We start from the raw sequence: 23603 nt of genomic DNA, 5'->3' as shown, positions 1-23603 counted from the left end.
CTGACATGGTTCCTTTGTCTCTTCCCACAATCTTGGCCTGGTAATAAACCCTTCTCTGCCTGTACTCATCTCTATTTGGCATGATGGGCTGAATGGCAGACTGAACAAGTGGAACTCCTGGGATTAGGGCATTTTTAGTATTTTAGTATTTCCTTGTACAATCTAAAGACCTTTTCTGCTCTGGCCTCTTACATGGCCTTCATTGGTATATGACCGGATAGTTTTATTATAGTGTTACAGAATTGGTTCACTGGATTCCTAGTTGCTTTCTGAGGCATTTGTGAAGGCTTAAAGGAACTGTCAGGTAAAACACTTGAAACTGAGCTAATAGAAAATCAATTTGCCTATTTATGCTCCTTCTATTGCAGAATGTTTGAAGATTCTTCTTCTGTCTTACAAAAGAGCTTAGACATATTCAGCTAGCATACCAATGCTAGCTGGTGCCTGGAGCCATTCCCCTAGATCCTGTATTTGCCTTTCAAATCTAATGGACAGAAGTGTTTATCACAGAGGCAGGGCTACAAATTTAAGGCCCTCCTAGGTCTTATCCCAGGACAGGCTAGAAATATCTCAGCTGATCCTTCTGCAATCCTTCCTTCTCAAGGCACTGCTCTAAAACTCTTGGGCAAGCCCGATCACAGTGTGCTTAATCAGAACTCCGGGCAAATTCTCTAGGCAAGTGAGAAGTGCGAGTCTGAATACCGTTGAATACTTTGAATATACCTATGCATACTGTTTATTCTTAGCTTCTGGTTCTGCATTGCCATGCCTAAATAATTTCACTTGCTTCAAGACCCAGATGCCCAAATAGGACACAATAGAGGAGAGGCAAAAGGGGAAGTCTCAGAGGTAGTGGGTGCTTGCCCAACAGAGCATCCCAAAATCCACTGAAAATTTCCAATTTCATCGGACATTTCAAGCGCACAAGTTATGCATCAGTACAGGAGGAAAGCCTGTGAAGGAACAGGGCAGCAGGGCCCAGGGCTACCTTGATGGCTACTGCAGACCACGACATCCCAGCAGGAGACCCGCGGAGCATGCTGGTCTGGCGGTCACAGCACTCTGCAGACCACAGAAGGGGGAGAAAGGGAAGAAGGGGCATCCCCAGAAAAGTGCCAGCTTCTCAGAACCACCACCCCGACTTTCCAAGAATACAAAGAGCAGGAACTCCATTGTCGAAGCTTTATTGAACAAAGGCTCTTAATCTCTGCTCAGGTGCTCCAAAAAGAACTGCGAATTTTCTTGAAAAACTCTGGGCAAAGGCAAATCACAGGGCTGTCTTCGTTCTGTCCTGTCAGGACACTCACTGCTGTTGGAGATCAACGGGGGATACAATTATACCCAGAGTACTAATCACACATGATTTCTCCTAGATCTAAAATGACAGCATCCTTGAGGGACTTCATTTCAAGAAATGAACCCCTACAGAGCAATGCTGCTGGCAACAGAGCTGAAGTGAAGGCCACATCTGGATGAGAGCCTTCTTCAGCTCCCTGCACGAGGGGAACGAACCACACGCTAAATCTTGGAGATCATTGGCCGGTTCTTGACTTCAGTATCCAGCCAGTCAATGAGGATCTGGTTCACCTCCGCGGGCCTGGAGGGGAAATGAAGGGCAGTTCACCCCGTCTGAAGTCCCTAAGCTCACCAAAGCAGAGTCCATGAAGCAAGTGACCAAGCCTGACCCAAACTAGGCAGAATTAAGCTCGCAAAAGTGAGCAGGGAGCCCAGCCCTCCTCACCCCCATTCCAGTCTCCTTACTTCTCCATCTGTGTCCAGTGTCCACAGTCCTTAATGTGTCCCCTTTTCAGGTGGGGGATCTGAAGCACAACGGAAGAAGGTATATGAGCCCGCTTTCATGTCAGTGCAACAAGCCACGGAAGCCACGTGGCTGGGGTCTCTTGCTGCCCTGACCCCCGTGAGTCAGCCTCGAGGGCCTCCCCGCCCCATCACTAGGAGAGGGACTGTGAGGAAAGGGATGGCAGCTCGCTCGCGGACTCTCCCATCTCCACTGTCATCTGGCCTCTAGGCCCCTGCGCTGCCTCGGCGGACCCACTGGGAATTCTGTGTCCTCACCCAGTCCTCCATGTTCTTGGACATGTCAGGAGTGAGAACAAAGTCCTTCTCCGCTGTTACCATCAGGGCTGGAATCAGGATCTGCAGAAGAGAACCGGCAAAGGAGAAGCCAGCACACCAACACTACAGACCTCCCTCTTCACCTGGGCAGCGATGGCAGCGTGGCAGGGTGCCCGGAGGTGTCCTGCACTGGAAAGACCCTCAGTTTGCATGTCATTGCGGTCCAGGTGTGGCTTCTGTCAAACTGCAAGGAGGAGCCAGCAGCATCATTTGTGCCGGATTTAGTAACATAGCGATGGAATGCGTGTAGATGTGCGTGTGTGTGTGTGTGTGTGTGTGTGCGCGCGTGTGCATGCGTGTACATGTGTGAGTGTGCATGCGTATGTGAGTGAAGCAGCCAGGACAGGTAGCATGTGCTACCAGAACCAGCAGAGAAGGGGTTTACCTCTGTCTGCTAGAGCCCCACTGCCTCTGTTCTAACTCTACCATGTGTAACAGTTCTTCCTTCCCTCTCTCCAGTACTGGGGATTGAATCCAGGCCTCGAGGGACTTTGGTATGCTCATCCAGATCTCTTCTCACTGAGATATGTCTGCAGCTCTTCTGCAGATTAGACCCAGGCCAGCTTCCGAGCCTGCTTTTAAGGATGGTGATCTGCTGTCCAGGACCTTTGTTAATCAGGCCCTGCTCTCCTCGGAGAGCTGCAGCTTCCCCACAGCCTCGTGTGCTGTCCAGCAAGCATGATCACTCACCTGAAGCAAACCGAGGAGATGCCAGTATTTGAGCTCAGGGAGCCCTGGCTACTGTACTACCTTGCTGGGAGAAAATGCGCTTTGTCTTTGGTGTTTAACATTTGCAGTGTGAAATGCTTCCCCTTATAGACCTGGAGGTTTGGAGCGTAAGACTCACAGGCAAACCCAAATGGTAGCACGAGCAAAAGCCTTGTGCATCGGACAGTGCTCAGTACACCTCTATTTGGGCTCCGTGCCACCCCTGAGAGTTATTCTGGCGCATCTGCTGCCCTTGCCTGGGCCACTACCAAGAATTCTGGGCATCCCGAATGAAGCTACGCTTTTCCTCAGTGCCGACGACAGTCCGCCCAGGGGAAGCTCCAGACAGAGGCACTGAGGAAAGGACGAAGTAGGCAGGATTGTGCAGGCCTGCTGTGGGCTGGGGTCTTATCAGGCAGGGGCCAAAGGGAAGTGAAAAGCATCTGAGAGGAACTCAGCACCCACCTTCCGTCCTGTACCTTTGCAACCCCATTTCCAGTTCCGTTCCATGTTCCGGTACCAGTTCAGGGGACCTCTGGAAGTGGAGGAAAAAATAGCATGGATGAGGCACTCAGGCCTCCCTAGAAGGTTCTGTCATCCTGGGAAGATTCTCAACCATCGCTGGGGTGGGGGGACAGGACAGAGCCCAGCCGTTCATGCCTTAGGCCCATACCCACCAAACTGCACTCAGCAGGGCCAAGTACGGGGACAGAGAGTGCCACTACAGTGCCCAAAGCCATCAGGGAGCCTCAGGACATGAGACTACGGGGCCATCCTTGTCCTCTAGGGTGTGTCGAGGGTGAAGGAGCCACTCTCTGGAAAGGGACATTGGGAAGTAGTGAAAAGGTGCCCAAACATATGTAGGCCTCCATTTATCTGGAATTTTGTGTCTCTGTGAAGACAGAACTGATTCACAGAGAAGTTTTGACTCACAATCACTGTACAACTTCTGCCCTTCATGGAGGGATTATAAAAGAGAGCAAGATGGACTACCCCAAAGTTGGGGTGAACCCCATAGGTGGTGAGTCTTCAGACACTGGAGGCATTCAAGTCAAGTCTGGCCTGGCCTTCGGGCCGGGGTGGGGAGTGGGGGCGGCACCAGTGAAGGAAACTGGGCCTGGGCCTGGAAGCTGAAGTTCCTCCCTGCCTTGCATGGAGCCCTGTCCACTTCGTACCTGAACCCTGACTTCTTAAACTGCTGTATGTAGAACTGGATGTCTTCTTCCGTGACCATCTTACTGAGGCTAGGGTCTTCTGGGGTCTTCACCAAGAGGCCGCCTGCAAAAGGCCATTCGTTTCCTCCTATCCATAGCCTGAGTGCCAAGCCAGTGTGTGCTCAGTCGCTGAGATTGGGCACCTGAGTGCCTCCTGCATCCCACCTTAACATGAGGGAGGGCTGGTGCATCCTCACGTGTGTTCTGCTGCCCATGCAGTGCCCCACGCATCAGATGCACTCATCGCTCCAGCATGGCATACACTGCTCCCAACCCATATCTACCGCTCAGGGTGGTGTCATTTTGGCCAGGCCCTGTGGCCTCACCTCCCAGGCTCCCTCATACTAAACCTCTTCCAAATAGCCAAACACATTTCTGCATCCCTATAGACCTTCCCAGGGGGGCCTCATTGTGACACCCCATCTTGTATTCAGGGGTGTGCTGTATCCTGCCAATATCTTTTTTGCCCACCCAGGGGGTAACGGCTGCCCACCAAGGGACAATGCAGCTTTCCAGAGAGCCATCCGGGACACTAACACTGTGCCTGAGTGGAGCCAACCTGCCATTTTCCATCAGAGAAAGGATTCATAAACCGGCATGCTCTAGAAAGCTCTTACCCATTTCAGTGACTTGGTGCACAGCAAGAAAGCCCTGTTGGAAGAGGAGGTAAAAAAGGTCATGGGTGAGGCCAAACCAGGCCACTGAAGGGGCCATCTGAGAGCCCTCCAATACTCCAGCTTCTCTGTGGGAGAAGTCCTGTGACCTCAGAAGAAACCGTGGATGGTAGCGCTCACTCCATGCACTCGACTTGCTCCTGTACTCTCATAAAACAGTTTAATTCATCACCGAGACACAGCAAGGGATTACTAATATCTGATGACAGAATAATGAAATGTGAAATGGCAGATAGTGGCGACACTTCTGTCACAGATGGGCAAAATGTCCCCCAAGTGGGAGTTGAACTCTTCAGGGTTTATCATGAACCTACAGTCTGGCTGATTTAGGAGAGGATAGTTTGGGACTTATCAACAAGAAAATAAGAGGCAGGACCGCAGACTGGTAGTGGATAGAGAATTATACGTGAGATACTTCCCACCACAGTTCAAAGTAATAAAAGCTGGCGCTGGTGGCTCACATCTATAATCCTAGCTACCCAGGAGGCTGAGGTCTGAGGACTGTGTTTGAAGCCAGCTCAGGCATGAAAGTTTGTGACCCTTATCTCTACCCATAATGACAGAGAAATAGACATTTTTTAAATATATCCATTTCAGCTAGCTACCTAGAGGAGCTCCCCTAAGAGTTCTTGTATTTGCATCTGCACTGTTCCCAGGACCAGGAGACCCCCAAGATCTGAAGCAAACAATAACAGTGAGTCTGGGCAGGTGATGCTGCCAGCATGCCAGGCAGAAGAAATGCTAAACCACATGAAAGGAGCATTTTCTCAGTCCAGACTGATATACACATTAAATGCCGCTGAAGATGAATTCACAAACCAAAATTATAACACACACGAGCCTGTGCACCTCCCCTCCCCCACAGCAAATATATCAGCAGGGTGAGTACTGACTCAGGACTGGGGGGTGGGGGGGAGGAGGGCTCAGGACAATGGAGGGGAGGGGGAGAGCTGACACAAGGCAAATGGATAAGGGCTTGTGGAGTTAAGATATAAACTCCTTCAGCCTACTAGGACAGGGTTAGAGAGTGCTTTTACTTCTGTACTGGGGTAAATCAATTACATTAAAGAGGAATCATGCTAATAGGATAATTCCACACAACTAGGCCCTGTAGTCACGGCTCATGTCTTGGCCCGCAGTGACAGGGGGATGTGGCTTTTCTCCAATCACAGCTGCAAGGAAGGTGGCTCCCCTGCTCCCCCCAGCCCCCTTTGCCCTCTCCATACCCCATCCCCATTGATTTACCTCATCACTTGCTCGGAAGAAGCTTTTGAAAGTTCGACTCAAGTTTTTTTCCAATTCTGCCTCTGCCACTCCCTAAAACGGGCAGGAGAGCAACATGTGGGGGGAGGGTGGTTCAGAGAGCTGGGGACCACAGACCTTCCCCCCAAGGCCCAGGGCAGCCTCGACCTCTGTCCCGTCCCACCCAGCTGTCAGGAAGAGCCCGTGGGTTTTAGTTTTTATTTTGAAACATTAAAAAAACAAAACAGGCCAGGACTTTGGCCGAGTGGCAGAGTGCTTGCCTAGCATGCACAAAGACAGGTCCAATTCCTCAGTACCACATATACAGAAAAAGCTGAAATGGGGTGCTATGGCTCAAGTGGTTGAGCTCTTGAGAAAGGCCAGGGCTCAGGCCCTGAGTTCAAGCCCCAGAACTGGCAAAAAAAATGGGGTTTATGATGAATGTTTCCCTAAATTCTTGTTGTGAGGTTACTTGTAATAAGGCCTTTACCGGGAGAGGAAAGGGGGTGGGGGCAGCTGTAGGCTGATATTGGGGACTGAAGGGAGCTAAGGTGATGAGAAAGGTACCAAGGACTCTGCGAAAACAGTGGTGAAGGTCAAATGCAATGAGCACACAGCTCTTTTGTTCATGCAGTAACTTTAACATCAATGTCTGGTTGGGCCTCAATTATTACAATCAGACTGCCGTGGCCAGCCACGGGGGACGGAGCAGCCCATTTTCCTGTCAGGAGGCTGGGACGCATGCTGCCAGGCGCTCAGCCTGCTAGGACTGTTATTATGCATAATTAAGCATGTATTACAGGACACAGCAGGTGCTCAGCTCCTCGACCCCCACCCCCCAGAAAGTGAAGCACATGGTTTTACACACGTGCTAATTTCCTTTCCATCCTCTTGTCTTCTCTTCCTCCCGTGACTGAGTTGAACAATCACTGGATGCTTAGCCAGTGCCCTGTAGTGTGGACAACAGGCTGCTGCTCCCAAATCTAGTTAGATCTATCAGCAACATCTGACCCAGTATTTCTTTGGCTTGTTTGTTGGAGTCCTGGGCTAGGGGCACAGGTCTCTCCCCCGCCTTCCCATCCCGCTCTCCCTGCTGGCAGATGGGCTTGCGGTGGGTGCATGGACTCTTTCTCTGTGCTCACTACATCTTTGCTGAGTCTTGGTGTCCTTTGCTGTACTGACACCCATTTGAGACAAATCCCTGTCCAGGCCTCTGCAGGGCCGAGCTCATAAACAGCAGCCGGCTCTGCGGTGGGGAGGGAGGTCATAAATAAGCTGTGTGCAGACAGCCGGCCCAGCGCAGGGCACACATCCATCCCCGGGCTCCCCCGCCCTCGTGGCAGAGGGCACCATCCGCTCTGCACCTCACACATGGGCAGGTGTGCTCCTTAGCAAGCCAACGGGCTTTCCATCCAAAAACCCTCCAAACACAGACTCAGCCCGTGGATGACAAACGAGGCTTCCCTTTCCTGCTCCCCCAGCAGGTCCGGGGCTCTGGGAAAGAGCTGCAGAACTCAGCGAGGTGGCCTCCTGGAGTGGGTAGGTCCACTGACAACACAGCCTCAGCCTCTTCTCCGCCCTGGACAAGCCACCGGGGCTGGCACCCCTGAGTCCTGGCACTCACGTGGCTCAGGAGCCATCACATCTCCACAGGACCAGGAGAAGCCGTGTGAGTGGTGGCAGGGGTGGCAAGGCCTGGAGAAGGCTGTGTTTGGGACAGGGGTGGAAGGCCACACGGGGGGCGGAGTGGTGGTGGAAAGGATTCCCCGTGAGCAGAGCCCTCACTCAGCAGACACTACAGCTGGCTCAGCAGGTGCCTGGGTGAACACGCTGGCTTGCGGGACCCTGAGTGGAGGAAGTGTCTTTAGTCCTGGACAGGTCACTCATGACACTCCTCTCTGTGACCCTAGTGGTGGCAGTGATGCCCCATCACGCATGTCACCCATGGTTCAGGGCTGTCTTGGCAGTATGTGGGTGTACTTGACAAATTCCCATACTCTTCTTTTTTTTTGCCAGTCATGGGGCTTGAACCCGGGACCTGGGCTCTGTCCCTGAGCCTCTCTGTGCTCAGGTTAGCCCTCTACTACTTGAGTCACAGTGCCACTTCCAGCCTTTTCTGTGTATGTGGTACTAAGGAATCAAACCCAGGGCTTCACGCATGCCAGACAAGCACTCTACCACTAAGCCACATTCCCGCGTCCATACTCTTTACAGCACAGTTGAGACCTGTGGGACTTGATGGCCTTGAATGCCAACACACAAAGCTTAATTCTCAGGTCCCTAGGGAGTACCCAGCCTGGAGTCCATGCACAGTTTCACAGCAGCAGGGACAACCAGTACCGTGTTTTTATTCCCCTGCCCCTGAGCATCTTACACACACACACACACACACACACACACACACACACACACACACACACCCTCCCCCACCCAAAGGACTCACTGATCTCTGCAACCCATGCACCAACCCTATCTGAGAAATCCTAGGTTACCCCAGATAATTAAAGGGTCTGAAGATAAGCTAACAGGGAGAGAGAGGAAGAAGAAAGGATGATCAGGTGGATGCCAGGGCCCTCAGCACCCCACACTTACTGGTTCCTGGAAGTAGAGCTGGTAGTTAAAAACGGGGATTTTTTTGATAACCTCCATGGGGTGAAGGCTGGGATTATCTGGCCTGTAGGGAGTGTTCAAACTGGCCACTGCCCTGTGGAAATAAGAGGTACAGCGACAGTGTCCTATGAGAACCGACAGCCACAGCAACTAAGTAGGAAAGTGGTCTGTGACGGGTGTCACGCTGGCAGCGCATGGGGAAGGGGACTGGAACTCAGGATTGTTTATTCCTGGCCCAATGGGTTTTCCTTTTCCCCCCACTTGGCTTCTTTCTGCCCCTCAATGGCAAGGTGGCCTCGGTGACCACAGGTGCAAGGCCAAACTAGAGGTGGAGGCGTGGGAAAGGGAAAGAACGAGACGGGAGCTGGGAGGCAGAGGTCGCTGGGAGGCAGAGGTCGCTGGGCGAGGCTTCGCTCCCCCCTTGTTAAATGGTTTTAATTTTTCACTGGCCACCTGGGTCGTTACCGATGCCAGCGACTACGCCTCCCGCTCCTTAGGCCTTCCTTGTTAGCTTGGCAGGGGAGGGCTCGCCTTCCATGCTCCCGTCTCGTTTCTGAGATGTCTTCTGGGGTAAACGATGGGGGACATTCCTGTGGCTGTGGCCACTCACCTCACTCTCTCGGGGTGGAAGAGAGCCATTTTCCACACCAGCACACCAGCCCAGTCATGCCCAACGAACACAGCTTGAGGGATGCCCTGGATGAGGAGAGGACAGGAAACTGGTGGGGTGGGGTCAGGAGGGGCAGGTGACCTCTCCCTGGCCAGCCAGGGACTCTCCACGGACCCCACGATGCTGTCCAGCACATCCAACCCCACACTTCTGCATCCTTACACACTTCTCATGAATGGCCGGGAGCTCTGCCCCCTCCACCTCCCCTCACGCTGAAGGGGAGCGGAAGGAAGTTCCTCCCACAATCAGTATTAACCCAGTGATGGTGGCTGGCCCTCTGGAGATTCCACTCCCTTAAGTAGCCAAGAGAAGCTCCAAAGCTTCTTTCCTCTCCTTTCTGCAGCCTCCGCAGAAGCTGGCAGCAGCTCCCCCTGACTGATCCCCTTAGGAGCTGAGCAAGGGGTCTCTGTCTCATCTAGAAGCTTCCATGCATCTTCAGTCCCCACTTTACAAATGGGGGTACAACTCTGGCAGTGAGGTGAGCTGCCTAAGGCCACAAGGATGGCTGGTGGTAGAGCCACAGTTCTGACCCAATCTCCCAATCAGAAGGCCTTCTGTCCTCTTTTCCAGAAGGCCACCTGAGGGTCTTCTGGACCCTCTCCACCACCCCTCTCCTCACCAGGGGGGTCCTGGCCCAGGTCCTTGTGAAGCTCCACTCCTGTGCCTGTCACCAACCAGGACCTCCCTGAAGTTAGGCTTCTTTCCCAGGTCCTCCCTCCAAACACTTCAATTTCCACCCCAGAGGGCAGATGCCGCCTTCTCTGCAGCCAGACCAGGCAGTGATTTCTGGGGATGGGCCTGATGATCTGCCTTCTCAAGTCCCTCTGTCTCCCTCTATCTCTAGTCTGAGACAGACTCAGGTCATCTGCAGCCATGTGGTGAGTAGACCATGGACTCCCGACTGGGTGGCCACAGAGCTGTGCCAAGTGTCCCACACCCTTCCTGCATACCATCCTCCAACCCAGCTCCAGGGATTGCTGCCAGTGTAGAGGGAAGATCCACCCTGCCGCTTCTCCCTGCCTGCACGGGAAGCTGGGTGTCCCAAGTCTTCCCTTGATGCCCATGAATCATTAACAAGCTCCATCACGGCCTTTGGCTCTCTCTTTCCCTCCTCAGCCATTGAGGACCATGAAACTTCTTCCCCCCTTTCTCCCTGGACAGTCCGCAGGGCACTCCACCAATGCATGGAGTTCTCCAAAGAGACTGACTACAAACAATTACTCACCAACTTATCCAGGAAGGATACCATCTCCTAGAAAACACAAATCAGAAAGAGGAGGTGGGTGGATATAACGAAATTGTACTCAGATCGCAGTGCCAGAGGCTCACATCTATAACCCTAGGTACTCAGGAGGCCGAGATCCGAAAGACTGAAGTTCAAAGCTATCCCTGAGAAAAGTTTGTAAGACTCTACCTCCAAGTAACGGGGAAAAGAGCTATTCTGAAAGTGTGGTTCAAGTGGTAGCGTACCAGCCATGAGCAAAACGCTAAGCAAAAGCATGAGACCCTGAGTTCAAATCCTGGTAACAGCACACACACACACACACAACTTGGGTCTGCTATGCTCCAGTCACTGTCTAAACACTGGGGCACAGCAATAAGCAGAAGAGACAAAGCTCAGGAAGAGAAAGGAGGATCACAGTCTGAGGCCAAAGCAGTGTTCCAAATGGTAAAGCACCTTAGAAGATAGTGATGCTGTGTGGCAGTCCAGCATTCCCAGTTTGAGCTTCTAAGTCTATGAATGTTCAGGATTGTGGTTTCCATAAAGTTATCCACAAAACAAACACACACCTGTGCACACTCAGGTTTACAGGAGCCAAGCAATGCAGTCAACTGAAGTATACAAACAATGGACAGATAAAGAAAATGGAACCTAGACACACAAAAGATAGCAGTCAGAGGGAGAGGATGAAACTCTGTCATTTGTAAGAGCATAGATGAGCCTGGAGGGCATTATGTTAAATGAAAGGAGCCAGATATGTGTGCAATCTGAGATTCTGAGTGCATGGAAGAGGAGTATGAAGGTGCCAGGATGGAGGGGGGTTGAGGAAGGCATTGGTCAAGGGACACACAATTACAGTTAGGAGACTGAGCTAGCAGGAGTTCTACCGTGCTGTAAGGGCACTGCAGTTAATAACGATGCTGCTTTCCCCATCTCTTGGAAACGAGGAATCTTGTTCCTGAGGGTGGATCTGCCCCTTCTCAATACTTCACACAGATGAGATGACACCATAAGGCTTTCATAACTGGCTCCTACTCAGTGTTGTGTCTTCAAGTATCACTCATGGGGAAGCATTTACCAGTACTGCACACCTCTTTAGGGCTGTGTAGTATTCCTGTGCCTAGATTAAAATGTGTTTATGCATTCATCAGTGGGTGGCTATTTGGGTTATTCTTTATGCAGCAGCTGTGAACAGTTCTGTTGTGAATGGGGATGTCTGGGGAGTTTTGTGTATGGATGTGCAATTCTCTCGGGTACATTCCTTGTAGTGGATGGACTGGTAGGTCTTATTGAAGTAGTCTGGGTGGATAGGAGTATATCTTGCTTCTTCTGTGGGAGCATGGATCTGTAAAGCAACCTAATACATCTGTCTCAAGAATAGATTCTGGCAGTAATAAATGGGGCCAGGGTTGGGAGTGTGGCCTAGTGGTAGAGTGCTTACCTAGCATGCATGAAGCCCTGGGTTTGATTCCTCAGCACCATATACATAGAAAAGGCTGGAAGTGGCACTATGACTCAAGTGGTAGAGTGTGAACCTTGAGCAAAAGAAGCTTAGGACAGTGTACAGGCCCTGAGTTCAAGCCCCATGATTGGCCAAAGAAAACCCCCCAAAACAAAAAACAGTGGGGTTCAGATGCATGGACAGTAGCCAGCTACAAGGAGCAAGCACACCACACAGGGTCCCTGAAGATACACGAAAGGATTTCAGGGGAGCAACAAATAAGATCAAGAGCGGAAGGGAAAAAAAGGAGCAAAGCTGGGAGGCTGGGAGAAGACGACAGCCCGGCCTGGAAGCTGGGCTTTACCTGAGTTCTATGGCTGAGATGCCAAAGAATGTGGGGCTGGAGGAAAGCGAGTGTGACCATTCTCCAGATGGAAAGGCCATAGTGGGGTATGGCAGGGCGCAGATCGTGCTCTACTAGATATTAGCCCAGACAGTGGTCTTAATCTGGCTGTGACTTAGTTTCCTCTAGCAAACACTCTAAATGCTTAGTACACATTGGTTTTTGCCTGGAAGCATCATAACTTTCAGAAGTCACACCCAAAGGTAACTGTGCGTTGTATTTAGGGTTAAGTGGACACAGAGCATCTGGCTTCTATCAATGAGAAACCCAGGGTAGACCAGATGGTGTCATTGCTGAAGAGTCTTCTTACCTCACACAATACTTCCATGGCGTATTCTTCTATTTCTGTAATTAAAAGTAATAATGAATGTCTAATGCATGGGAGTTTAAATATAGCAGTAAACCCAAAGGGTCTTTCCTGCCTGCATTAGGAGCCTTGTACCCTCTCTTGGATTTTTCACTCAAAGCTGGGGCTCTACCACCTGAGCCCTACTTTTACTGGTGACTTTTGCTGGTTAACTGGAGTCTAGGTTATCTGGCTTTAGTCATGGCTAGACATGTGATCACGGGGGACCTGACCCACTAACCGGGTTCTTAACAGTTTGGGCTTCCAGGCATGGTAGTACACATGTGTAATTCCAGTAGAGAGGAGGATGAGTCAGAAAAATAAAATGGTTTTCTCTGAGGACCCCTTTGAAACTGACAAAAGCTAAGAAGTCTACCCACTAGGAAAATGTTGATAGACCCACACACGGTGTTGGCCCCAAGGCAATCTCATGCTGTCCTTGGTCAGGCAGGGTTAATCATCTGGTCTACCCTGAGCACAGAACAGTCTTCAAGTACAGGAGGCTATCTGGAGGTGAGAACCAGCCAGAGCTGGGAGGGGAATAAGGAGGGTGGAGACGGTGTGAATGTTTTCAAAGTGCATAAAAATCATAATAATCTGGTCATCAAATTACCCTAGGTCCGCTACATCTAGGCATGCCTCCTAAAGAACCGGAAGTGGGGCCCATTCCTTCCTGGTCCCAGCAACCCCAAACCTGAAGGCGACCACATATTTACCACTGAACAAAGGCATATGTGGTCTATACATCTAACAAGTGCATTCAGCCTTAAAGGAGACAATATTCTTAGTAACATGCTTAGAAGCCAGGATGCCAAGTGACACAGCCAGCCATGGAAGACCACGTACTGTAGTACGGTGCTTACATGAGGTGCTCAGGGGAGGACAGGGGCTGTCCAGGCCTGAGGGGGTCAGGCGAGGAGTTATTTCATACGTTCCAGAATATGAGAAGTGTCCCGAGGGTGAAGGCTGCACCTACTCCCTCCATGTCCCTCACCACCAGCAGGTGGCTTCCTGCTCAGGCAGTGTGAACAGCTGGAAGACATGGGACCTGACACACATTGACACAGGACACTGCAGGAAAGGAGGCAGGGCTGGCTGGACCCTGAAGGATAGTTCTTGAGCTGGGGAGAGGGCCAGCTCAGTGGAAGAAGCAACCACACAGAGCAGCTGCAGGGTGGCCAACCCACCAGGAGGGGAGGATGAGTCTCCATAGCCTTTCATGTCCACTGCTAGAACCCGGTAACCCGCCTGGGCCAGCGCAGGGATCTGGAAAACAAGTGGTTGGGATTTACTGCAGTGAGGCTTCAGCAGTGCCCACGATTGCCCTGCATGCTGCCCTCACGCCCCACCCGCCCTTTCCTGCAGCAGGACACTGGCTGGAGCCCCCGCTGGCCGGGCCTCTGGGAACAGTGGTGGGAAGACTTCCCTAGGAGAGCTGAAGAGCGTCTTCCAGAAGTTCTCTTTCCAGTCTACACCAGGGCCCTGGGGCCTGGCGTGGCGCTCACCTAACATTTCTGAGACCTTCGTGAGAATTTGGAGACAATGCTCTCTCTTCAGGTTCCAGCTGTTCCACAGTCTTCCAGGCTAGTTCACGTGGTCCAGATGGCCCATCCCCTCCCTTTGTCTGGGGGTCTACCTGCCTCAGTTTCTCTTACCTGGTACCTCCAAGAGAACCAGCTCTCAGGAAATCCATGGCAGAGGCACACGACCGGGCCAGAGCCCAGTTCTGCAAAATGAAGGCGGACCCCAGGCTGTGGGAGAGAGGGGAGGAGCAGGGCAGCAATGACCAGCCCAGGGGGCCCCAGGCTGGGGAAGGGGGCAGCCTAGGAAACGAAGTTCTTTTCTTCTTCTTTTTTTTTTTTTTTTTTGGCCAGTCCTGGAGACTGAACTCGGGGTCTGAGCACTGTCCTTGGGCTTTCCCCAAGGCTAGTGCTCTACCACGTGAGCCACAGCGCCAGCTTTTCTGTGTATGTAGTGGGTAGAAATCGAACCCAGGTCTTAACGCATGGTAGGCAAGCACTGATACCACTAGGCCAAACTCCCAGCCCTGAACTAAGAAATTCTTTTTCTCTGTCTAGCTCTTTGTGCATCTGTGTCTCCCTCCTTCCTTCCCGCTCCCTTCCCCCACTTGGTGGTACTTGGGCTTGAACACAAGGCCCTGCACCTGCCAGGCAAGTGCTCTACCACTTGAGCTACCCACAGCTAAATGTTCCTCTTGATGCTTCCCATGCACTCAGCTGAGCATCTGGGCCCTTGGGCAGTTATCCTCAGGGCAGCACAGCCTGGCTGCCAGCTCTCCTGATAACAGAGCATAACGTTGCCAAGTCCCAGACCTGGCACCTGCAGTTGGCATTTTGTTTACTCCTTAGCAGGAGTTCAGTGGTTGGCTCACTTCAGAGCTGTGGGTCCCGTAGTTCAGTGAGGAGAAGGTTGCTCAAGGTTGATTGTAGCCAATAACAAGGCCTTGGTCAGCCTGAAATCTGCCTGGTTCTAAGCATCGGTCTCATCTTGTTCTCTTCAGCTGATCCGTAGCTTTTGTTCCATTTAAATGGAGCAAAGACAAGGCCAGAAAGATCCCACAGTGAACCCCTAATGCCGTCCTGTCAGAAGCTGAGGGAGATCTGCTAGCTGGGCCAGGAATCAGGGCCTTGTCCCACGACACCCTTGACCTTGCTACGGTCCTGGCCACTAGGAATTTAGAGCGATTTTCCCTCTCTGTCTCCTCCCTGGAGCTCCCTGCCTGTGCCCCTCCCACCCAAGCCTGGCCTGGCATAAGGAAAAGCTCAGGCAAAAGGGTTTACCCAGAACACAGAGCCAGCTGTGCCCAGGCTGCAGCATCCAGGGCAGACCAAGGCTCGTTGGTCACACTGCTTTATCCAGTGTGATCCAGGGGCCGTCAGTATTTGAGGACTGACACTTGTGGAAAATACGCTTTCCTTTTAAGCAAGTAGTGGGCCTTCCATGCCCTCGTGCGAGTTCCCGTCTGTGAGCTGGCTCACCTTCACGGTCACGTACCCATGGCCCACGTCACTGGGACCGCAGGGGATAGGCAGGGGTGCTGCAGGACAGACGAGCTGAAAACAACAAGAGTAAGGTGAGAGCCAGGACAGCGTCTCCCTGCCAGCTTTCCTCAGAGGGACCTGGCGAGCCTCCCACCCCAGCCCTGCTGGCCTTGTGTCCTTCCTGTCTGTCACTGGTCCTCGGGGTTGGTGGAGCCCATAACTGGGTTCTGGTCATGGGAAGAGGTGGAAAGCATGGCCTCCCATCTTGGCCCAGGGGAAGCACACAGGCTGTACAGTCCCTATCCCAGCTCAGCTCACAGGAGCTCCAGAGCCTCAGCGCTGACGTCTCAGCCACCGCAGCCCCCACAAGACGACAGGCCACGCCCTCCTACATGAGGAACAGGCCTTCCTTGAGTGAGACACTTCTGTCTGTAACAGACATGGCGGTACATGCCTATAATCTCAGCACTCAGGAGCGGAAGCAGGAGGATGGTGAGCGCTGGGCTACAAAGCAAAACCCTGTCTTTCAAAAGGAGAAAGGAAAAAGAAAATCATTTTTCTTTCATGTTGTCTAAAGAGCAAGGCAGGGAGGATTTGAACTCCCTTCTCTTATCTTGGTTCCCTGCCTGGAACAAAATTTAGTTCACACTCTTGCTGTCAGGTTGTGTTTGCTGCTTATGGGCCCGAGTGGAAACGGGAGGCTCTCGGCATCTGTGTGCTCCCTGCATCTCCAGCAACGAGCTTCTGGCCCAGGTGTGTGTGAATCACACACAGAACACCGACAAGCCAGACTCCCCACGGGCCCAAGAGCGGCAGAAAGCGGGCCCTGTGCAGACGCAACGTCACCTGCAGCTTGGTGACTTTCTCCAGCTCTCTCAAGGCCGTGTCGGTGTCCTGGACACGGATGGTGACCATTCCCAAGTCGCGGGCCGGCTTCAGATTGCTTCCAAAGTCATCGAGGAAAACAACCTGGATCCAAGACAGCACGGCCATCAGTCGAGAAGAACCCTCACAGGAGGGAGAGTGGCAGGAAGAAACGCACACAGGGCCTGTTCCAGAAGGACACAGAGTCCTTTCCCCAAGTCCCAGTGACTCCCCGAGGAGGTGGCTCGGTGGCAGAGTGCTCAACTAGTGTGCACAAGGCCCCGGCTTCCACCCCCAGCACCACAACGACAACGACTTAGAAAAAATCATATGAAGTGAAGTAAGCCAGACCCCAAAGGAACATAGGCTCAATGGTTTCCCTCATTTGCCATAGTCAGTAGAAACCTTGGGCTCTCCTAGCAGAGATTTACAATAGAACAAAACCTAGAGATATAAGGCCATATAGAATGACACTAAATGAAAGGACCTCCAGGATATAGAAACAAAAGCCATATAATGAATGATTGTTGTCCTTAATGTACTATGTTATCTTTCATCTCTTTTGCTGTCCCTTGGTTATCTCATATTGTTACAGTATTTCACTTTGTTATCTGATATATTGGATATATGCGTATGTGTTTATTTGAAATTGGATAGGGAAGGGGGAAAACAAGATGGGGGGCAGGGGTGGGGGGAGGGAAATGGGGACCAAGACATGAGAAAAGGCATCAATGTTTGTGAAGTAATGCACCTTCTATCTGGTGAATATAGTGCAACCCTTCCATAAATTACAATAAAAATATATGAAAAAAAAGAAAAAAAACCAACTTGAAAACAATAAAAACATATCTAGCTGCATAAGGATACTCAGCCGCAGAGACAAACATTCATGTTTCCACACATACGCACTTACTGGCTTCACCTATTGAAAGTGAAAGGTTATGAATGTTATAAAATGTTTTATGTGGAGATGACATTAAAATTCATCTCAAAAAAACCAGTGTGTGTGTGTGTGTGTGTTTGTACTGGGGCTTGAATGTAAAACTGAGCTCTTACTTTGCTCAAGGCTGGCACTCAACCACTTGAGCCACACCTGTTTTTGCTGGTTAACTGCAGATGAGTCTCTTGTATTTATCTGCTTTGGTTGTCATTGAAACAAGATCCTTAGCTCTCAGCTTCCTGAGTAGCTAGAATTTCAGGTGTGAGCCACCAGTGCCCAGCTAAAAACCAACATGTTCAAATAGATAAAAAGAAAAAAAGATTGTCTACTAAGAAACTCCATTGGGGCTGGGAGTTTGGCATAACATGCACAAAGACCCAGATTTGATTCCTCAGAATACATAGAAAAAAGCCAGAAGTGGTGCTGTGACTCAAGTGGTAGAGCTCTAGCTTTTAGAAAACCCAAGGACAGTGCTCAGACCCTGAGCCCAAGCGCAGGACCAGCAAAAAAAAAGAAAAGAAAGAAAGAAAGAAACTCCAATGAGGGGGCCAGGAGTTTGGCCTAGTGGTAGAGTGCTTGCCTAGCATGCACAGAGACTGGGGTTTGATTCCTTGGTACCACATACATAGAAAAAGCCAGAAGTGGTGCTGTGGCTCAAGTGGTAGGAAAGGAATTTGATTTTGACCCATCCCCTTTTAAAAGTTGACGCAGGAGTGCACGAGGAAGCCAGTGTTTTAGCCCAGGGATCTCAGGAGACAGCGGGGACGTGGTGGGCCTTGGGGCACAGGGCGGAGGAACACGTTTGCTCCCCCTTTGGTGGCTTTCTTGAGCCTTGCAGTTTTGGTAAAGTCTCACGGGTTTCTATTTCTTCATAGGTCCCTGATCTAACACCTTTTGATGGTTTCTCTTTTGTGTATCTCTTCTAAGAGATACACAACAGGGCCTCTTGAATGCAGGAGTCCACCTGCAGGAGAACTTTCTAGATTGAAGGATGGGTAAAAGTCCTTAAGAAGTCCTGGCCTGGAGGAACAAACCTAGAACTTCCTGCCAGGACCTAAGTGTATCCCAGACTCTAAGGTCAGCTTCTCTCTGGTCACCACAGCTGGGGGGAGGGGGTGTTTCTTTCTTTTCGGAAGCATCTACACACCTCACTGGGACTGGCCTTCAGGGAGTCCAGCACAAACTTGTACATCTGCAGCTCAGGCTTGATCATCCCGACTTGACATGATTCGATCAGGAAGTCGAAGTGTGGGCTCAGCTCACTCATCAGCCGGGCCACGCTGCCTCTCTCGGCACTGTCATCCAGCCAGTTGTTGGTGAGGATGCCAGTCTGAAACCCTGCGCAGAAAGGTGTCTGTGAACAGCCTGCCCAGATGCCCCACCTGAGGCCCACCTCCTCTGCCAACTTCCAATAGACAAGTTGTAGCTTTTCCCATGAGCTACATGTGTACCCTGGCACAATGACAGTGAGCTGTGGCTACAGTCTTCACTGGGGGAGAAGGGGCAGGGCTAGGATTTGAACTCAGGATCTTGTGCTTGTTAAACAAGCACTCTACCATTTGAACCACTTATGCTTTGGGGTACTTTTCACTTTGGGGTACCTTTGCCTTGGACTGGCCTCCCTCATAACTAGATCAACCGGTATCTACTGCCACTGGGAAGGTTCTGCTGGGTTGTCCTTACACCACACTCCCTTTGATCTCTACATTCTGAGCAGCTGAGGTTACAGGTGTGACCCACTATACCTAGCCTGGATATAATCCTTATCAATGTCCTCACACTTGCCAGTTCATTTGATCAAAACAGTAGTTGTTTAAAATGTTTTATTTTTCAACTGTGATGGAAGATTGGGTTATTTGAGTTATGACTAGTAGTAGTGCTGCTGGAAGGACAGAATTCTTTTTATAAGGTAATCAATCATTGGTCTAAACTGTTTAATCAGATGAAGTCTGGTTCTTTCCCCAGGCATTCTGACTGCATTGCCTTCTCCATTTGGTAATCATACTTAGCCGATGCTGCCCTATCCTGGGTTCTGGTGTAGTCAGGAGACAGTGGTGGTGTGTAAACCTTACCTTTCTTTCTGAGGGCCAGCGCTGCCTGAAGCATGGGGTGACTGATGTTTCTGGAGGACACTGCCTTGCTAAAGATTTGACTTACAGAGAAATTCTCTGGGAGATGGATTCCAGAGGCTGCAGAATGTTTCTTGTAGTTTTCTTCCATGAGGGGAACCCACTGTCAAAGTGACCAGGAGAATCATTAAAGGGTGTAAACCTCAGAGAGGCCCAGGCAGTTCCTACAAACTCCAAGTGTGTGCATTCTCGTGGGCACTCACACACTGGGAATATCAACATTCACTTCCCAGAGGACATGGACCAACACTGACCTTGGCTACACCATTCCTGCAGAGCCCACAGAGTAAATAGTCCACTTAGAGCACTCCTGACAGCGCTGTCTCAGTCTCTCGGGGTCCCTGATTCTGCGGTAGTCACCCAACAGCCCCATTAGCCACTCTGTCCTAATTTAACTCTTACAGCTGTAGAGTCCCTGGGAAAGTTCTTCAGGGACTTGGCAATGGAGTCTGATTGGCCCAAAGAAACTACAAACCAGCCCCAAATGCTACCTGGAAGGATTGCAGGTCTTCTGATTGGCCATGAATACATGAAACACAGGGTGTATTGTGCACAGAACATACAGAGACTTAGAGAAGAAGATAGGGAGTTGCCCTCAGGTAATGAGGACATAGAAGGAAGCAAAGAATGTGTACAGCAGGTCAGTACCTCACCTCACCTGGGAAAACATGAGCTCCCCTCTCATGAGGCGGGCACTGGGGCCATCCAGCCCATCCTTCTGGAAAGTTTCACTCAGGAAACCTCTGGAAGAGACACAAAAGGAACTCACAATCATATCACCAATGTGCTAATGGTTGCCTTGGCAGTTATAGTGGGACAGCTATCATTTACATTCATAAACCACTATGAAGAAGGCACGCTGCTTCAGCCTGGGAGAAAAGAAGGGAGGTCCAGTCCAGGCTTCTGTCCTCATCAGTTGACAGCCTTCTAAAGGAAAGAACTGTTTTGCCCCCTCTGAATTCAATTATGCACATGCAGTTGCTACTTTATTTTCTTTTTTTTCCCTTTTATTATTTTTGGATAGCACAGATTGGCCTTGAACTTTCACTCATGTCCACATGGATGAAGTCATAAGCACCAACAGACCTCATAGCTCACTTGCAGTTTATGCCTTTTTCTTTTTTTAATCAAATTTATGAGTCAAAAACTAGTGAAATAGCATTTATCAAAAAAATATAATGTGTTTTGTCTGTCAAAAAAAATGCTCGTGTGTTTTGTCTGTCAAAAAAAAAATGACTTCTTGGCCAGGCATGCAATCCTAGCTACTCAGGAGACTGAGATCTGAGGATCACAGTTCAAAGTCACTGGCCACCAAAGACTTTGAGGCTCTCCAATTAATCACCAGAAAACTGGAAGTGGCCCTGTGGCTCCAGGGAAGGGTGGTAGTCTTGAGCTGAAGAGCTCAGGGACATCGCCCAGGCCCAGAGCCCAAGCCCCACAACCCACCAAAAAAAAGACTTTTTGGAAATGAGTTCATTTTTTGACCTGCACGGGACGTTTTTGGCTCCAAGAGGGCTTCCCATGTTCAAATAAAGTCTTCTGCCCAATCCTAATTTGTTAGTGTGACTGGTTTGATAGTGGACTTCGCCACCAGCTTGATTTTGTTTCTCCTATGGTATACTGACTCACCCTGGGAAGCTTGCTATCTTTTTTTTTCTGAAATGTAGCCAGGGAGGTGCAAAGTCTTAATACACAGGAGATAAAACCATCTAGCTTGGAGCGGGTGGGGAGGAAAGCCAGTTCCAGAGGTGGTGTGGGCGCTTGGTTCCTTGCTAAGCCTGTTCCTCTACCTGCGGACACGGAGGCTGCTCCGGATTTTGGTGATGAGAGGGTTTCATGATGGATACACTACAAAGGTGACCAGGCCCCGCTGGCCTTGCTGCAGTAATACTTTTATAACCCCCGTGGGGTGCCATCTCGAGAAGCGGAGAGGCCTGTGGCATGGCAGTTCGAAGCCAGCCCACCCAGCAAAGTGGGTGAGGCTCTTATCTTCAGCCCAGCACCCGTGAAAGCCCCAGACGCGGGGCCGCAGCTCCAGGGACGGGGTGAAGAAGCTGCAGGGCAGCGCCCATGCCCGCAGTTCAAGTCCTCCCAATGCCGGAATCCCTGGCTGGGGCAGCGCCGGGCCGCACCCGGGTTCCTGACGTGGGGCGTTCCTCCTAGGCGTTGTCTACCTGCAGGTCCCCCCGCCCCGCCACCCCACGGCTGGCACTGGGGCGCGCAGCCTGGCCATCCCGCGGTCTCCCCGGGCGCAGGCTGCCTCCCCGCCGTCGGGGGCGCCCTCGGGGCGGCCATCCTCCCCGGTGGGGACCCCTGCCTCGCTTCCTTCTCTTCTAGACCCAGGCGTCCCTTCAGTCCAGGAAAGCCGAGCTGCGGCGGCTGGGGGCGGTGAAGGGGCCTGGGGAGGGCGGGCAGCGCCAGGGCCCATCTGGAGTCTTCCACGAGCGTCTGTACTTGGCGATTAGGAAGACCAGGGATCCACTTACTACGGCATTCCAGGGCCAGGTTACTGCTTGAACCCTTCTCAGGGCCGGGCAGTCCCGGCCGGGCAGCACCGGCCCGACACCCGGACCCGGCCGAGGAGGCGGCGGCGGCGGCCTGGGTTCCCTTACCTGGGCAGCGCCAGGGCCTCCTCGGTACGGCGGAGGGAGCCCGCGATCGAGGGCAGCGCCAGCACCCCATCAAGGTCGAACACGGCCACGCGCAGCGCCATGGCCCCGGCTGCCGCCGCTCGCCGACACACACACAGCGCCCAGGCCGGCTCGGGACTGGAGCCTCGGGCCCACGGAGGCTGCCTTGGCTAGTCTAGTCCGGGAGGCCCCGCCTCCCCGCACGCCCCGCCCACCGCGCAGCGCCCCGCCCACATAGCCACGCCCACCTCAGGACAGGGCCTCGCTACTCGCGCTCCCCAGCACGCCCCGCTCAGGACACGCCCGCCTTGCCACGCCCACCGCGTCACGCCACTCCCACCGCGCCCCGCCCACCCCAGGACAGGGCCTCTCCACTCGCGCTCCCCAGCACGCCCCGTCCAGGACACGCCCACACCCAGGACTCTCCTCGCCCCGCCCCCGTCTGGCCACGCCCCCTGCTGCCTCCCGGAGAGAGCCAGGGCCACCTTAGGGAGCTCTGGTTAGGGGACTTCCGGGTTGCATTTGGAGCCACTTAGGACCCAGTGTGGATGGCAGAGGATCTGTCTGCTGCTCTTCCCAGCTCCTGTCTAGAATCCCTCCTCTGGCCTTAGACTTTGACAGAAGGTCCAGACTGTCACCTCTCCTGGGCTTGCCTGGAGGGAGGGAGGCAGGCCTGAGACCAGACTGGCAGGGCGAGGGGAGGGGGGCTGGCAGGGGGGGAGGGGGACAGAGGGTGGGCAGGGGATGCAGGCAGGATGGGGAGTCGGGGAGAGAGACAACTTTTTGTCCATGCACGTTTTTTCAAGCAGCTTTGGGTCCTGGTTGGCATATCAGTAAATACATGGCTTGCTGGTTGCCTTTTCCAAAAGGTTTTCTCCTTCAAGACATGATGTGCTTGTAGAATTACATGAGCCAACCCCAAATGCTTCAGTCCTTTAGGCTTAGAATCGATTTCCCCTTTGCACACCTTCTACTTGATACTAAATGTGCTTAAAAAGGGATGAGGTTTGCTTTTAATCACTGATTGTCACACTTGGTGCATTTGTTTTTGGAAATGCTGGAACTGCGTCCTGCTGGAAGGCCCGGAACTTTAGGATGTTGAGGTTGTCAACGTCTCCCTGCAGCTCCACAAATTAAACACAGGGCTTTGGCCGGGTGTTCCCACTTGCCCAGAGAAAGGCTCAGGAGCACTTCCAGTGGGACTTCAGAGGTTAATCTGGGTTTAAAGACAGAGGCGTATGTGAAAAGAAGAGAATATAGTAGACTCAAGAATTCAGTGGTCTCAGAGTTAAAGTTGACTTCCTCCTCCTCCTCCTCTTTCTCCTCCTCCTCCTCCTCCTCCCCCTCCTCCTTCTCCCCCTCCTCCTCCTCC

The 23603-nt window shown here is 51.9% G+C and overlaps 1 protein-coding gene across 1 annotated transcript; it reads right to left on the bottom strand.

The window, feature by feature from the left end:
• Positions 1-1168: 1168 nt before the first annotated feature.
• Ephx2 (epoxide hydrolase 2) lies at positions 1169-22364 on the bottom strand. Its single transcript, XM_090353645.1, has 19 exons — positions 22214-22364; positions 20260-20344; positions 19545-19704; positions 18620-18810; positions 16515-16637; positions 15666-15740; positions 14322-14417; positions 13854-13932; positions 12631-12665; positions 10480-10506; positions 9195-9280; positions 8567-8678; positions 5978-6049; positions 4676-4709; positions 4020-4122; positions 3310-3379; positions 2077-2157; positions 1762-1820; positions 1169-1597 (listed from the first exon to the last, which is right to left on the bottom strand). Exons 1-19 carry the CDS (start codon positions 22312-22314, stop codon positions 1519-1521), a joined length of 1668 nt encoding a protein of 555 aa, XP_090209771.1. The 5' UTR covers positions 22315-22364; the 3' UTR covers positions 1169-1518.
• Positions 22365-23603: the final 1239 nt, after the last annotated feature.

This window comes from Megascapheus bottae, chromosome 20, assembly GCF_031878675.1.
Source record: "Megascapheus bottae isolate mThoBot1 chromosome 20, mThoBot2.hap1, whole genome shotgun sequence".
NCBI lineage: Eukaryota > Metazoa > Chordata > Mammalia > Rodentia > Geomyidae > Megascapheus > Megascapheus bottae.
This window is presented reverse-complemented; position numbering and strand designations above follow the sequence as displayed.

Coding starts and splice junctions, on each gene's coding strand:
- Ephx2 (XM_090353645.1), bottom strand. CDS start 22,314: ATGGCGCTGCGCGTGGCCGTGTTCGACCTTGATGGGGTGCTGGCGCTG. Junction 20,345..22,213: donor GAGGCCCTGGCGCTGCCCAG/GTAAGGGAACCC, acceptor TGTCTCTTCCAG/AGGTTTCCTGAGTGAAACTT. Junction 8,679..9,194: donor TTCCACCCCGAGAGAGTGAG/GTGAGTGGCCAC, acceptor TTATTTCCACAG/GGCAGTGGCCAGTTTGAACA.